Below are 15696 nucleotides of genomic sequence, written 5' to 3'. Positions count from 1 at the left end.
TTTCATAATTTGTTTGCCAGGATATGATGAGTATGTGAATTTGGCAGTTGTTCTGAGCTTATTGATGGTTGGGGACTTTCCCGATTATTCAATTTTCACCAATTCTTAAATTGCTTCTAGATTGAAAGTACAGTAATTTATATTTAGCTCGACATTGAGCTAATTGGATGGATCTGTAATGCGACATTTTTGTAAACATAGAGTTCGGGGTCCAAATTATGACCCCACATTGAAAGTCGACACTGTACCACTGTCATCGGAAATGTTCAATTACAGGTTTCAATTGCCTCAAATACGACACTGAGTGTTTCTCCGGCACGTCGTATTAAATGTAATTTACTGAACAACATGTCACAAGCTGGATGGGAAGAAATTTTCCAACTGTGAAAGCTGTGTGGCAAACGCAAAAGCTAAACAGGAAGGTTTAACCGAACAAGATGGGAATATCGAGTGATTAAACAGTAAACTAATCCATTTTTCAGGTAGATAGGTAGGTATTCACGTAGGAGAAGAAAATAAAACAATATATTTAAAATATATATTTAACAAAAGCTGTCCCCTTTGTATAGTCCTACGTCACTCCGGTTATGTCCCCGACATAACCCACCCGTCTTTTTTTTTATCGAAGTTTTAATATATATTTCTCGTTCTAATACGTTGAAACTGTAACTATCGAACGTTTTCATATCATTGGAGAGCGCAGGCATCAATTTACAAGAAAGACGACGGATCAGATAACCCTCAATGTGGGCGACCTTGTCCGCCGATTGTTTACCAACAAATAACGGGATTGTTCGCAAGATATTCATCTCTCAGCGTCCCCATCGACCATATATTTTACCAGACAAATAAATGAATTAGATGGGCTCCAAGACGTTGTTGCCTTGGTTGATGTTCACCGCTTCTGTGGGTATGTGTTCAGAAGATATAATAAACAGAGCGATGTGAAGGCAAAAAGTAATCCCCATCCCTGTCGAGGAGCGACCCAGTGACGCGTACTCCCACGCCTGGAGGAAACAAATATGACGCTAAGGAGGAGACACGGAAACTTGACTGACTGAGGCGGGAGAAAAGAACAGCTTTGAATGCTAAAATGAATGTCGATGCGGAAAAGTCAAAAGTTCCCCGCTCTCTGGGAGCGCTGAATCGGAAGATGTGCGCAAGGGTGGGAAGGACTAAGTAGATAACTTCGATATCAGACAGCTGACACTTTTATACTGCAATGTGACGGGATTCTGAATCGTTATTGCTGTGCTACTGTATATAATGTGGAACAGAGACAGTAATGAGATTGGTACGGTTGGTGGGTGGAGAAAAAACATTATCCAAATTTAACTTGTTGAACGCAGAGGAGTGAGATGTGTGCCTCATTGACTACCGATTTTCTAGGATCACATAGGGAATGTTGTAAAGTACTAATTAAAGCAAATTAATTCGTTGGCATATTCTAATTTAATGCGGCGGAAGTCATGGATGTATAAACCCTCATTGTGGTGGATTTAAAAGGTGTCCCACATCAAATTGCATCATGGAAAAAACGCTGTAGAAAATTACCTAGTTCACCGATCCTTTTCAATCATTCAGACAACAAAATATGACCCATTAGTAAGCTTCTAGCATATTTATTTCATTCAACTTCAACACCACAACATTTGGTTGCAGCTTCTCTTGTACGGAACCCTACTTTTACTTTATCTTCCTCAGATTCGACCTCCTCGGAATGCTTCCGTAGTGTCTGCTTCATAATAGCCCCGTATTTTTCGATGGGCTTTAGTTCCGGTGCGTTCGGAGGTTCATGTCCTTGAATACGAAAGTGACCCCGTTGCCTTCGTACCACTCCAGGAACTTCCTTTGAATAGTGGCACGAATCTAGATCCAACCAGAAGTTCGTAGGACCCTCGTGTTGCTTCAACAGAGGAAGCAGAGGCTTCTGTAGACACTCCTTGAGGTAGATCTGCCCGTTTACAGTCCCGGTAGTTACTAACGGCGCACTCCGTTTGCCACATGAGCAGATCGCTTGCCGAATCATGTATTTCTTGGAAAACTTTGGAAGTTTCTGCTTCCTTAATTCCTCCGGAACATCAAACTTGCTCTGGGCGGTGAAGAACAGTAGCCCTGGAAGCTGCCGGAAATTCGCCTTAACGTAAGTTTCACCATCCATGATGAGACAATAACACTTCGTCAGCATCTGGATGTACAGTTTCCGGACCCGTGACTTTCCCACAGTATTTTTCCGTTCGTCACGATTTGGAGCCTTCTGCATTTTGTATGTATGTAGCCCCTCCCGGTCCTTGGTTCTATGAACGGAAAATTTGGAAAGATTCAACTTTTTGGCCAACGAAGCAATCGGATTCCGCTTAAATGCTTTCACGACACGCTTGCGATCCTGATCACTTATAGAACATCCATTCTGATCGCATTTCCGTTCGATGCTCAAAGTTTCGTAGTAACGTTTAATCATACGACTCACCATTGACTATTGAATGGAATAACTCCAAAGCAAAAACCAGTGAACTTGGTGTTACTGCTTTGACACAAAAGTAGAATCGTAGAAGGAATGAATGAAGCTATGGTGGATGATGTCTCGGACGCATTGTTCACGTAGGGCTACGGAATAGTCTAATTCAATTCATTTGTTCATCACTCCGAAAATTATTTTTAAATACAGTAAAATCCGTTTACTATAACTTTGTTTATATTGATCAACTGCTTATTATGACATAATTACACAAGTTAGATTTCATTTCAAATTCTTTGTAAAAAAAATCGGATATAATTACTACTTTTACAGTGGCATGTCGCCTATTATGATCCATTTTTTATAAATTACTAAATTACTAGCTGACCCGACAAACTTCGTCCCGCCCAAAATTCATTTTTCGTTATCACATCCACGTTTTCTTACTAAGCGCACGTTCATGGATCCAATCGCAGAACTGTTCATTGATTGATCTTCTTATCTCCCCTTTAAAATTAACTTTTACCATGAAATTCCTAGTTTTTCTACCAAAATTATAATATCAGATTATTTTCAGACACAATCCTCGTTCAAGATTTTTCAACCACTTGCAAATAACATGTTTCTCCGTTCCATGGAAGAAATGTTTGATACAGAAAATATGATAGAATAAAGACAGCCCTAAATCGGACAATTCCTTTCTCGAGTTTTGCTCTTATCAACACATTCGGTGATCCATTTTTATTTATATAGATAGAAGTCGATATAGGAGTGCGTTTTATCACATTAAAATCCATTAATCTTCGAACGAAGACCAATGTCATTAGCGCAAACGTCAAATGTACCGACAGCGCTTGTAATTGTAGAACACATGCGAATTGAATTTTTTGAATATTCCCATTCTCCTTCAGAGTTTTCCATTTGCTTGAAAAGTTCTCGAGTTATGCAGAAGTTTGTGTTTCATTTGTATGGCAGCCTTCTTGCTCTTAGAGAGGGTGTAGGTAAGTCGAACCACCATAGAATTAGTATTGCTCCCTAAAACTTTCATATGCAAATTTTGGTTCAATTCGCTTGATTAGTTCTCGAGTTATGCAAAAACCCACCCCACCTCCTCTCTGTGAGACCGCCTTGGAAACGTTCCTTGCCTCCTAAAACCTTCACATGCTAAATTTGGCTCTATTTGTTTGATTAGTTTTCGAGTTATGCAGATGTTTATGCTTCATTTGTATGACCGCCTCCCATTAGAGAGGAGGGAGGAGTGTCGAACCACCATAGAAAGGTTTATCGATCCTTAAAACCTTCATATGCTAAGTTTGATTCCATTTGCTTGATTAGTTCTTGAGTTATGCAGACATTTATGCTTCATTTGAGCGATAGTTTCCCCTTAGAAAGGGGGGAGGAGTGTCTATTTACCATAGAAACGTTTATCGCCCCCTAAAACCTTCACATGCTGAATTTGGCTCTATTTGTTTGATTAGTTTTCGAGTTATTCAGAAATTTTCACTTGTATAGCAGTATAGTAATTCATGAAGAGCTAGGAAATAACATCAAACTGTGAATGGGTTATACCTATGATATAACCTCAAGGTTTACGTAGGACTGCCGTTGGCTTAGTAATCAATTGTATTTTTTTAATTAGCAATAATCCCACCTCGGATGTTCCTCACTGGGTACGATATCGCCGCTGCGCAGAGTTATCTTTTGTGTGTATTGATTAAATTATTGATTAAACTAGTGAATGAATGTAACTATTTACGAATTCAATTGCAAACAAATCCCAATTGAAGCCAATTCATGCATTATGGTAGTAGTTATCGCAGCAAATAGTTATCAACATTTTGCCTAATCATCGAACGGTATGCGTAGAAGTGCTGTGAGAAATCTTCCAATGCAGTCTTGAATAATCGAGCGAAAGCGTTGCATTTGTATCCTCTTTTGTAGACCGTGTTAGCAAAACGAATTCCGGAGTGTAAAAATACATAGGGGTATAAAAGTATTGCTGACTGAAATGTATCTGCAATGCCAATTTTCCCACTTCTTGGTTTCGGAATCTGTATTGGGAAAACAAATTCCGGTTTTCTGAAACGCAAACGAGTACAAAAGTACCCGTAGTTTACATCTATTCTGTAATGCCAATTTCCCCAGGCTTCATGTTTTTGAAATCTATGTTAGGGAAACATTCCAATTTGCAAAAACGCAAACGAGTACAAAGGTACCCGCTGCTTGCATCTAATTTGTTATGCCGATTTCCAGAGGCTCCATGGTTTTGAAGCCTGTGTTGGAGAAACATTCCGATTTCCAGAAACGCAAACCAGTACAAAAGTACCCGTTGCTTGCATCTATTTTGCAATGCCGATTTCCCCTGGCTCGATGGTTTTGGAGTCTGTGTTAGCGAAACATCCATCCATTCCAGCGATCGTACCTCAATCGTTGCGCAATCATAACTGAGTGGATTTCCGAGTGGCACTTGCTTATATACCGATTGGTGTGATTTCAATAGCCTGTTCTGAAAGCAATTTTAGGGTTATTGAAACAAAATTAAAATAACAAGCATATCACGCGTAGATATTTTATCTTTCGAATGAAGTGTTTATCATACCATTTCGTTCAGTTGTTTAGGAGATATTAACGCTGAAAGTCTCGTTCTCCGACGTAACGCTTTCGTTTTCGAAACTTTGAACTTACACCCAAGTATAGAAATGAAAGACGTAGTCCTACGTCAAAAACGTACTAACCGATTGTGGTTTCATTGGTGTGAGAATCAGAGCATACCATAACTGCATGCTCGAAACAAACATATTTCTTACATATCATGCCGCTGTAGCGTGTTTTCGGGTCAATTTTCGAAAAGAAAGTCGTAGTGCTGATATTTTCTGAGAAATGAACGAATTATTGATTTCTCGGTCTCACAGACCTATGCGCGAGTATAGGAGTGTTAAGCTCGATACACTTGACTCAGCGATGCTCCAACTTCTTTAATCCATCTGAAAAATACGTTTTTTCGAGGTCTGCAAAGAGGGCCTTCGTGGCGGCGATGAGCTCCTCATTCGACACAAAATTCTGCCCGGCTTTTCCAAGTTTGGAAACAAAAAAAAAGTCGCACGAGGCCAAATCTGGAGAATACGGTGGATGGGGCAGCAGCTCGTAGTGTAATTCGACCAATTTGACCGTGACGACAGCGAGGCTAAGTACTTATTGGACTGCCCTCGTATAAGTGTGGATATTTCTTCAGATCATGGGGGGAGAGAGAAAGAAAAAAAGAGACAGATATGAACGTAGAGAGGTAGAGAGGAAGAAAAAGAGAGAATGAAATAGAGATACGGAAAGAGAAAGAGAGAATAGGAGACCGAGGGAGTGAAAGAGAGAGGGGAAAAAGAGAGAGTGTGTAATAGAATATTTTCGGGCTTTCATTTACGAAGTGTGATATAAAAGTGATCTTTCCTTTTCTAAGGTTAAAATACATCTGTTGCTTTATTGAGGTTCGATAATTTACATTTGTTTCCGCTAAAAATAGCTGGACGTCATTTTCTTGTAAGGTCAATGATGTTGATTTGTCGAGTCGAAAATATGATCTTGGTTTGTCCATTTTTTGAATACTTCAGCGCACCTGTGTCGAAGCGATGTTTCAAACATATAAATAAGTAGTTTTATAGGATATTTTTATGGATTCAAATGTTTTTTCATGGATTCATATCTTTTAGAGGTTTATAAAATCCACCTTCTATTAGTGTCAACGCGTCCCTCATTTGAGCTAACTTTTAATCATTTTTTTTTAATTGGTGCGTATTCAGACCTTTTCTTTTGTAACACTTACAAATATTGTAAACATCATGCTTGCACACCATTTGTATCAGATTTATATATCTAAATCACATAATTAATGCATCTCGATGACCTCAATTCTGATAATTGTTTGTTCGATTCACTGATGTTGGCCTGTCCACATCATCACTATGACAACCGCTTGGCGCGCTCCGGTTTGTTTGTTTTGTTTTGCTGTCCGCCGCGTGAAACAGAAATAAAGTTTCTCTGTGTTGAGTATTGTTCACCTTTAAAATACCCAAGAAAAGGCAATATTCTGAAGAAAGCCTAAATTATGAATGAACCAATATGATTACAGTAAACTCAAACGATAAATAATGCAACATCTATGCGAAAATTCGATTTTTTTTCCATTCAAAATGGTGATATCTTAAACCGGACCAACCATGGTCATTTTTCGGACAAACCATGATTATAATTTCCCTTTGAAGATAATCTTTAAAAAACATTTAAAAAAATTGAGCGCCTTATGGTATAAGTAACGAGAGACTAGGAGCTTTTCAACAAAACCAAACTCATCTTGATTACATGTGAATTTCACTAAGAAAAATAGATTTGCATTTACTAGTTGTATGGAAACACCAAAAATCAGACAAACCAACATCATTTACCTTAGTTTTGCAAACGATCGCTGACGATCGATATCAGACAGAGAGAGAAGAAATATCCATACAGAGAGAAAATATGGAGAAGGCGGGTTCAAGTCTAAAGGTTCTTGGTGATAACTGTGAGACAATGTAATATGAGTGTGTCACATTACTGCTATGTCGGGATTATCGAACTTTTTGGTTGCCGTCGTTCTGCTTATGTGTGCATTACATTCGCCTGCTTGAATTGCATTTCGAAAGAAATTGTGACGCGGGACATGATAGTATTGTAGCGGATCGGGTTTCCAAAAGACAACCCGGAACCTACGGTTAGCTCGACGAAAACTAAGGAGCTTGAGCTTGAGCTTAGGTAGACTGTACAATTCGTAGTTGCTCTCCGTGATTGACCTGAACCAACCAAATTGCACAAAGAACACACAGAATGACGCTTGGGACTAGCAAAACATTCTCGTTGTGCAATTCTCGGTGATTCGAGCTTTAAATGGTCAATAACGACGCCGGCCACGGCCTTACAGTCACCAGGGGAAGAGAAGAAATGTTAGTATGATATTCGCCGCCCGAAGGCCAGAAGGGTCGCCTCTATAGCGTGGTTCCCTAGCGTTTGTCATCGAAGAGATAGTTTGTTAGTGGGAAGGGGTAATAATCAGGATTCACTGTGGAAAGAGATATGATTCTGTAAACGCGGATTGTCAACCAATCGACGAAACAGAATTACGAAATCGAATGTATTTCGACTAACGGACCTGCGATGTATTTAAAAAACAGATGAATATTTTTATTTTTTACATATTCATTTCACATAGAATATACGATTCAATAGGTCGTGGACCCTTCAAATTTACACATTCTTAAACACTCACGACGGATGGTATCCATGGGCCACCTGAACAGGTAACCCGGAAAACACAACTACAATACTAGTCGAATATCAATTTCGTGATTCAATTTGACATTCTCGAACACCGGACGACAGATGACACCATGAACCACCTGAAAAGGTGGCATGAAAACATCTCTACAATGAAACATACCTATAATATATTTCGTGATTCAGTGTATCGTGGGATCTTCAATTTCTTAATTCTTAATTCATTCTTAAACATCCGACGACGGATAATATTCATGGGTTACCTGAAACCGGTGATATATTCCGCAGCTCAATGCGCGTATTCTTTATTCCATCGTAGAATCTACCCCAATCGCGAGATAAGCTGAGAAGCTAGCCAAGAGAATTCTTCTAAAATCAATCAACCCGACGATATATTTCGTTATTCGTTGACCGTTCGTTTCATATAAATCGAATGGCTACTGTGGAAAGTAACTTTTGGGAAACCTGAGAAGGTAACCGAAAGAACTTCTATTGCAAGCCAATCGGACTGGCGATAAATTTCGTAATCGGAAAAATTCCTCACAAATCAACCAGTGATGCATTTCTTTATTTATTGCGCGTACTCTATATCGAACAATAATCGCGATTGTTTTCGTTTGGAAACCTGAGAACTCCTCTGACATCAATCGTCATTTTCTGTTCATCACCAAGCGCACTCATTATTTAACTCTAATCACAACGATGGGTTATGAACCCATTAAAGTAAACATTTCATTACTCATCACTCATTCATCCCTTCAACCATCTATCTCCCAAATTATTCAATTCTTGAACTCCTTCAAGAATTGAATAATCAAGGGAACAAACAACTAAAGAAACAAATAAATAATGAATCAAAAAAAAGTTAACATGTGAAGTGTGTAAGTGAAACTATTATATTTCACTACTCTACAGCTATCACCATCTTTTTTACGATGGCATTAACGTTTACATTTTCCTTAATCTGTTAAATCTGATGATATGGAACAATCTCACCAAAGGAATCCAACACAGAATAATTTCTTGAGAGCATATTTTGATCTTCTCTCTTTCACCCCACTATCCGGAACGTTCCACCAATACTGCACAAAATTCACTGTATTGACACAAACCTACACCAAGAGAATCGAGAAAACACATACAAATGTATCACACGCGTGTAAATAAAATTGACACACACAGCAGGCAAAACGAACCACACTGTCATTACTACACTTGTTGATACGAATGGTGCCGAACGGAAATGCCTTCTTGTAAAATTTTCCGAAACCATTAATTTTAAGCACATTCTGTTGAATTCGGCTTCGCTCCCAGCCTGTGATACGTTCACTACGACGCACAAACTTCGCAATCGTAAACACAAGAAAAAACACTTATACGTTCATATGGCATATGAAGCCAAGCAAACCGCTCGCCGTGTTGGCGAGAGAAACACCACACATCGAAACGAGCACGCGACGGTTGAGAGCGCAACGATACATTTTCACTACACTTTCGAAAAAAAAAGATGACGCAACAACTTTTTTCTTCGACCCATGTGAATTTTTACCACGGCTTCAAGCTAGCTCAACTGATTTCAAAATCACTAAAGCAGGGGACTTATTTTTCGCACACAATCCATGTATAGAGTAATTCCAAATGAAATCGACAAATGACAAAACATGAGTATTTTTGATTCGAATGAAAGTGTGTATTCCGTTTGGGTTAGAGAAAATATGAGTTTTCCTCAGCAATCGGGAATTTTTCGACTCAAGCGTAACTTTTGAAAAGGGCGTATCGATTTTAGTAAGAGAAATCTTTGATAATTTATATCTCAAAAACTGAGTCGTACCGAAAATCGTTAGCTCGATGAAAACTAAGGAGTTAAGTTTCCCACCCGATCTCTCTTAAGCGATTGGCTCAAGCACCACCTCTTCCGAGGACCCAATCGCTGCGTTCAATGCCCAGCTAGAGACCTGACGCGCAGGCCTAAATTGTATACTTTTATAAGCTTCGGCGAACGAGCTGTACGAATTCCAGCCAGAGAAGACTTCCAGAAGACACCCGTAGGGAGCTTCGAGAAAACCACCAAACGACTCAGAATCACCCAAATACGGAGAAAACCGCAACAAGTCTTTCTCATCACAGGCAATGATCAACAACTATCCTCCAGACTCGGCCATCTGGTTGTTTCCCAGGCTCCAAATCAAAGACCAAATCCAAATATTTACCACGAAACACGGATAACGTGAAACCTTAAATAAAAATACATTGATCGTTCACAGACTCACATCTATTCACAACTTTTACTATTAACGAACATTACAATAAACGACAAACTTTCCGCTTTTAGGGTGGACTGTAGCTCTACATTTCTACATTTATTGTTACATTGATTTCGCTTAAACTAACGGGACATCACATGTGCACATGGACAATTAGCTACACAATACAGGGTACCTGGGGAGTGCGGTGAGGACACAAGTTTCCTCACCCACTCCTTCTGCTTTCTCGATGAGGACTTTCGCAGGTTGGTATTGCCCAGCGGATCCGTAGAAGGCGCGATGGTAACGGCACTGCCTGCTTTATAACTATTGAGCGTTTGTTTGTGAAGTCGGAACAATGCTCACACTGAAAAACAATTCAATAGAGGAAGAGAAAATGGATAAAAAGGGAGGGAATAAAAAGCGAGGGAAAGAGAAAGTAAGAAAAAGAGGACGAAGGAGAGAGAGAAAGGAAAAGGGAAAAGAAGAGAGAGAGAGAGAGAGAGAAAGGAAAAGAGAAAAGAAGAGAGAGAGAGAGAGAGAGAGAGAGAGAGAATGAGAGAGATAGAGGAAGAAAGCGTTCACGTCTTAACAGATGAGAAACCCCGCGAGGGTGGTTTTGGCGGATTGCGCATCAAGTTGGAAGGCAATTCGTAACCAATGCACGTCTTGACGGACACAGGCGAGGTGGACTAGAGAGAGATAGAGAGAAAGAAAGAAAAAAGAGATGATAATGAAGTTGGACAGTTCATACCCCAGAATTGTGCATTACAGATGTTAGCGAAGCCTTGTACTGGAAAAAGGTTGAATGTTGAAAATGTTTCCAGTTGTACGAAATGTATCAAGTGGAATTTGTTATTGATGAACATGGATTTATAGCTCGAGTCATTCAACACGTTGAACCCCGCACTGTTCTTGCAGTGGTTTCCATTCAGCAATTCCAAATGAAATCGTCCTAAAAATGCAGATTTTAAAAACTTGTATTTTTGATTCCAATGAAAGTGTGTATTCCGTTTGGGTTGGAGGAAATATGAGTTTTTCACAGCAATTGGGAATTTTTTGACTCAAGCGTAACTTTTGAAAAGGACGTTTCGATTTTAGTAAGAGAAATCTTTGATAATTTACATCTCAAAAACTATGAGTCGTACCGAAATAGTGTCTTAGAAAGAGTTATAGAGTATTGATGGTTGAATATGAAAAAAATGTACACTGAGAAAAAAAAATTAGTACTCTTTTTTTTATTTACAAAATAAAAATTTAATTTGCAATATCCAAAATACATATTTTTCAATTTTTTTTTTTAATTTTTCATACAAAATAGAAGTCATGTATAAAATTCAAAAAATGGGCCCATGATGACAATAAAGGTTATTATCAATCTTCTTCTAAATGCAACCATTCTCGAGATATTTAAAAAAATATTTGTAATTTATTGTCTTTTTAATAGTAAATAGGCCCTTTAAATATGTTTGTCGTGTTATACCATCATGTTCATGAGATTTTATGAATTCGCTGATAATTTCCAACAACTTTTCCAAATACGTCGTTATGGTAAAGACATATGTTTAGGAGTTACGTTACGGAACATTCGAAGACATGTTTCAACACCTGCAACATCTTTTTTATCTTAATACAAACTTCAATCAATAAAAAAAAATTTTGGAAATTATAAGAAAATTCATAAAATTTCATGAACATGACGGTATAACACGATAAACATATTTTTTTTTTATTTATTTAAGGCTCATTAGCATTTTAGCTGTAACAGAGCCGAATTTTAATCGTGTATATGTCACATGGTTATCATATCTATAATTAGCACATTACACAGTTGCCATTCGCCAGTATTCCTTCTATACCATTACATATGGTACATTCACACAGTAGCCATTTAGGCGTAAGAGTTATTCTTTCGGTTCTTCCATTATCCAGTTGGACCACCGGACAGCGGAGACAGTTGATTGATCATTGTTGAGTTATTTATAGAACAGTAGCCCGATGTGTCTGGCAGAGCAGAGCAGTTGTATGGATGAATCGATCTTATTTCGACCGTGGATCGATCTCCATCGCTGATGATTGTTGCGTGGACGTAGCTATTCTGTAACAACACAAAGATGGTCAATGAGGGCCCTGAGTTATGAACTCACGATCGAGATAAACATATTAAAAGTGATTATTTACTATAAAAAAGATTATAAATTAGAAATATTTTTTTAAACATCTCGAGAATGGTTGCATTTAGAAGGAGATTGATAATAACCTTTTTTTTTTAAATCACATCAGAATTTATAATTTGTGGCTAAGAATGATTGCTAACATACAAAAATTCGAAATTTCAAAAATTCCTAAAAATTCGATGTTCCACAAATTTCGTCAAAAATAGTTTTACCATGTGGAGGCGATCTGGCGTAGTGGTAACATCCATGCCTCTCACGCTAAAGGTCACGAGTTCAATTCTCACTCCCGACATTCTTCCAAAAATGGAAGTAAAAAGTGACGAACCAGCCAAATGAGTTGAAAATCACTATAATACAGATAAAAAAAAAAAAAAAAAAAAAGTTTTACCATCTTGGGCCCATTTTTTAAATTTTCTGCATGACTTATATTTTGTATGAAAAATTAAAAAAAAAATGAAAAATATGTATTTTGGATATTGCAAATTGAATTTTTATTTTGTAAATAAAAGTACTACTTTTTTTTCTCAGTGTACATTTTTTTTTATATTCAACTCAATACTCTATAACTATTTCGGTACGGCTCATAGTTTTTAAGATATAAATTATCAAAGATTTCTCTTACTCAAATCGATACGCCCTTCTCAAAAGTTACGCTTGAGTCAAAAAATTCCCAATTGCTGTGGAAAACTCATATTTCCTCCAACCCAAACGGAATACACACTTTCATTGGAATCAAAAATTTTGTCATTTGTCGATTTCATTTGGAATTGCTGCATTCAGCCCGCATCAAGAGCGCTTACACTACATCAAATCCAGTTCCAGCTCGCAAAGATATTTATTGTAGAAAAAATAGTCAGAAATTCGATTTGAAAATAATCACATATTTTAACTCATCCAGAAAATAAACCATACATTATATCTAATAGAAATATGCTTTTTTTTTAGTGAGTACTCTCCATAAACATCTCAGTGTGCCTCTTACGTGCAAAGTACGTATCTTCGAAGACATGGACAAAACAATCCGCTACGCGAAAATGCTTGAAGCTGCCGGCTGCCAAATGCTTACCGTCCACGGGAGAACGCGTGAACAGAAAGGACCACTGACAGGAATAGCCGACTGGAGATATGTGAAAGTTTTGAAGTATGCATTCATTAAATAACAGCGATCACCTAAAAACAATCTCAACTATTCTAATTTGCAGAGAAATTTTAAAAATACCAGTTTTGTCCAATGGCAACATAATGTCCGTCGAGGACATCCACCGCTGTATTCGGGAGACAGGTGTCAATGGTGTGATGACTGCTGAAGGGAACCTATACAATCCGTTTCTATTCGAAGGTGTCAACCCGACCGCATGGAGTGTAGCCTATGAATATTTAGACATTGTGGAAAAATATTCAGCTCCGATTTCGTTCATTCGGGGGCATTTGTTCAAAGTGTTCCACCATTTGTAAGATCATTTGACACCCTTCGAATCTTTTTCGATCACACTAAACCACCTTCGCAAATTTTTAGAATGAACCTAAAACCAAATGCATCGCACCGCGAGCAGATGGCGGTCTGCCACAAGGTGGACGAATTTCGCGCCATCGTGAAGCTTCTGGAGGAAAAATATCTGCCGTTCCACGAGGGTCGTCAAAAATGGATCGCCGAGGAATCAAACCTTCCAACAGGGGAAGCCTCGCTTGACGCAAGCTACAATCTAGCTTTGCCACCATGGCTATGTCAGCCATACATCCGAGCCCCACCGGAAGTACACAAGCAAAAGCTAGAGGAAGCAAGCCGACTGGCAGCGGATCCTAACCGAGAGAAGCGTCAGTTCTACGATACGGACGGCAATGAGATATCCCGTAAGAAGATGAAGAAGATGCGACGTGTACAGAGAAGACCAAATCGCGCCGGACTTCTACCAGGGGATCCGGACCGTGAACAAGCGAGGCGATTTGACGAAATTTGTAAAAACGAGAAAATTGAGTGTACCAATCCTATGGTGCGTTGGACGTATAATTTCGTTAGTTCTTCAATTCGATGACTGACATTTTTTTTTGCAGGGCTTGAAATGCGAACATCAAGTGTGTCGCATTTGCTGCAAAAATTTGTGCTTCCACGAGAATCGAGATTGTGTGGGGCACAAAATCTTCATCAGATCCCGCCGGGATAAGGCGAAAGCGTTGACCGAGGCGGAGAAACAATTGGAAAGTAATAATGAAGTAGATAGCCTAAAGGTACAGAAGCAGGAAAAATTGACGAACGAAAGTTGATGTTCGATGATGGTGTTATTGTGTGAGCTTTCATCCACACACTTCGAATACTTTGTTCCAACCGACCCAAGTTAATGATTAGAAAAACGTTTTCTTTTTAATTAGGATTGTATTTTTTTTGCCGATATCTTTGGACAGAATTTTTGAGCCATGTTAAAATGATGATAAAGATTACGAAAAAAAATGTTTTTTTCTTGTTTTAAATTTTTGAAGAAGTATCTTTAAAAAAGGGATTTATTCTGCGCAAAGCATTGAATTCAATTAAATTTGTCACTTAGGTTATTTTGTTTAGCGGATGCATACGGAGAAATACTCACCGATAAACTCTCCAAATAACAAAATGACAATATAATGACAATATTCATTATAGACATTTGAAGCTTTTCGAGTTGTTTTTAGCATCTCGTTCGATCTGCTTCTCTTGGAACATTAAATGGGCAAAACGTTCGAAATAGGGAATGTGAAATTATAACTCGAACTAAGTTAAACTGACCAGACGTCCCGCATTACGCGGGACAGTCCCGCATTTGGCAAAAGAAACGAAAATGAAATATATCTATCTATATATATATATATTATAGACTCGGAAACTACTGAACCGATCGACATGAAAATAGGTATGTAGGGGTTTTTGGGGCCGGGGAAGGTTTTCGTGATATTTTGAGACCCCTCCCCCCTCTCTAAGGGGGGGCTGCCATACAAATGAAACACAAATTTCTGCATTACTCGAGAATTAATCAAGCAAATGAAACCAAATTTGGCATGTCGAGGTTTTAGGATGCAATAAATGTTTCTATGGTGATAAGATACTCCTTCCCCCTCTCTTAGAGGGGGCTGCCATACAAATGAAACACAATTTTTTGCATTACTCGAGAATTAATCAAGTAAATGGGCGGGACGAAGTTTGCCGGGTCAGCTAGTATATATATATATATATATATATATATATATATATATATATATATATATATATATATATATATATATGTATATATATATATATATATATATATATATATATATATATGTATATATATATATATATATATATATATATATATATATATATATATATATATATATATATATATCAATATATTCCAATATCCCAATTTGAGCATGTTGATTTTCTTAAATGGATGAACCTCAAAAAAACTTTTATTTGGCAGAATGTTCAAGAGCGCTTCTAATGCATCCAAAGATTAATACGTTGAGCTGGTTTCATCGCACCGACATTGGGCTTTTTGTTTAGAGAGTG

General features: G+C 38.1%; 1 protein-coding gene and 1 pseudogene across 2 annotated transcripts in view; one reads left to right on the top strand and one right to left on the bottom strand.

The window, feature by feature from the left end:
* The window catches only part of LOC129776503 (tRNA-dihydrouridine(16/17) synthase [NAD(P)(+)]-like), a 258069-nt gene extending 242726 nt beyond the window's left edge, over positions 1-15343 (top strand). For both annotated transcript variants that reach the window (XM_055782183.1, XM_055782184.1), the window contains exons 7-10: positions 13122-13317; positions 13379-13627; positions 13693-14167; positions 14229-15343. In XM_055782183.1, the coding sequence (XP_055638158.1) occupies positions 13122-13317; positions 13379-13627; positions 13693-14167; positions 14229-14438 (1130 nt within the window). In that variant the 3' untranslated portion in view covers positions 14439-15343. The remainder of the gene's footprint in view (positions 1-13121; positions 13318-13378; positions 13628-13692; positions 14168-14228) is intronic.
* Positions 4072-4154, bottom strand: LOC129781006 (U4 spliceosomal RNA; annotated as a pseudogene).
* Positions 15344-15696: the final 353 nt, after the last annotated feature.

The sequence above is a fragment of the Toxorhynchites rutilus genome, chromosome 3, assembly GCF_029784135.1.
Source record: "Toxorhynchites rutilus septentrionalis strain SRP chromosome 3, ASM2978413v1, whole genome shotgun sequence".
Taxonomy (NCBI): Eukaryota; Metazoa; Arthropoda; class Insecta; order Diptera; family Culicidae; genus Toxorhynchites; species Toxorhynchites rutilus.
The sequence above is the reverse complement of the archived record's forward strand: the minus strand, read 5'-3'. Positions and strand labels throughout refer to the sequence as shown.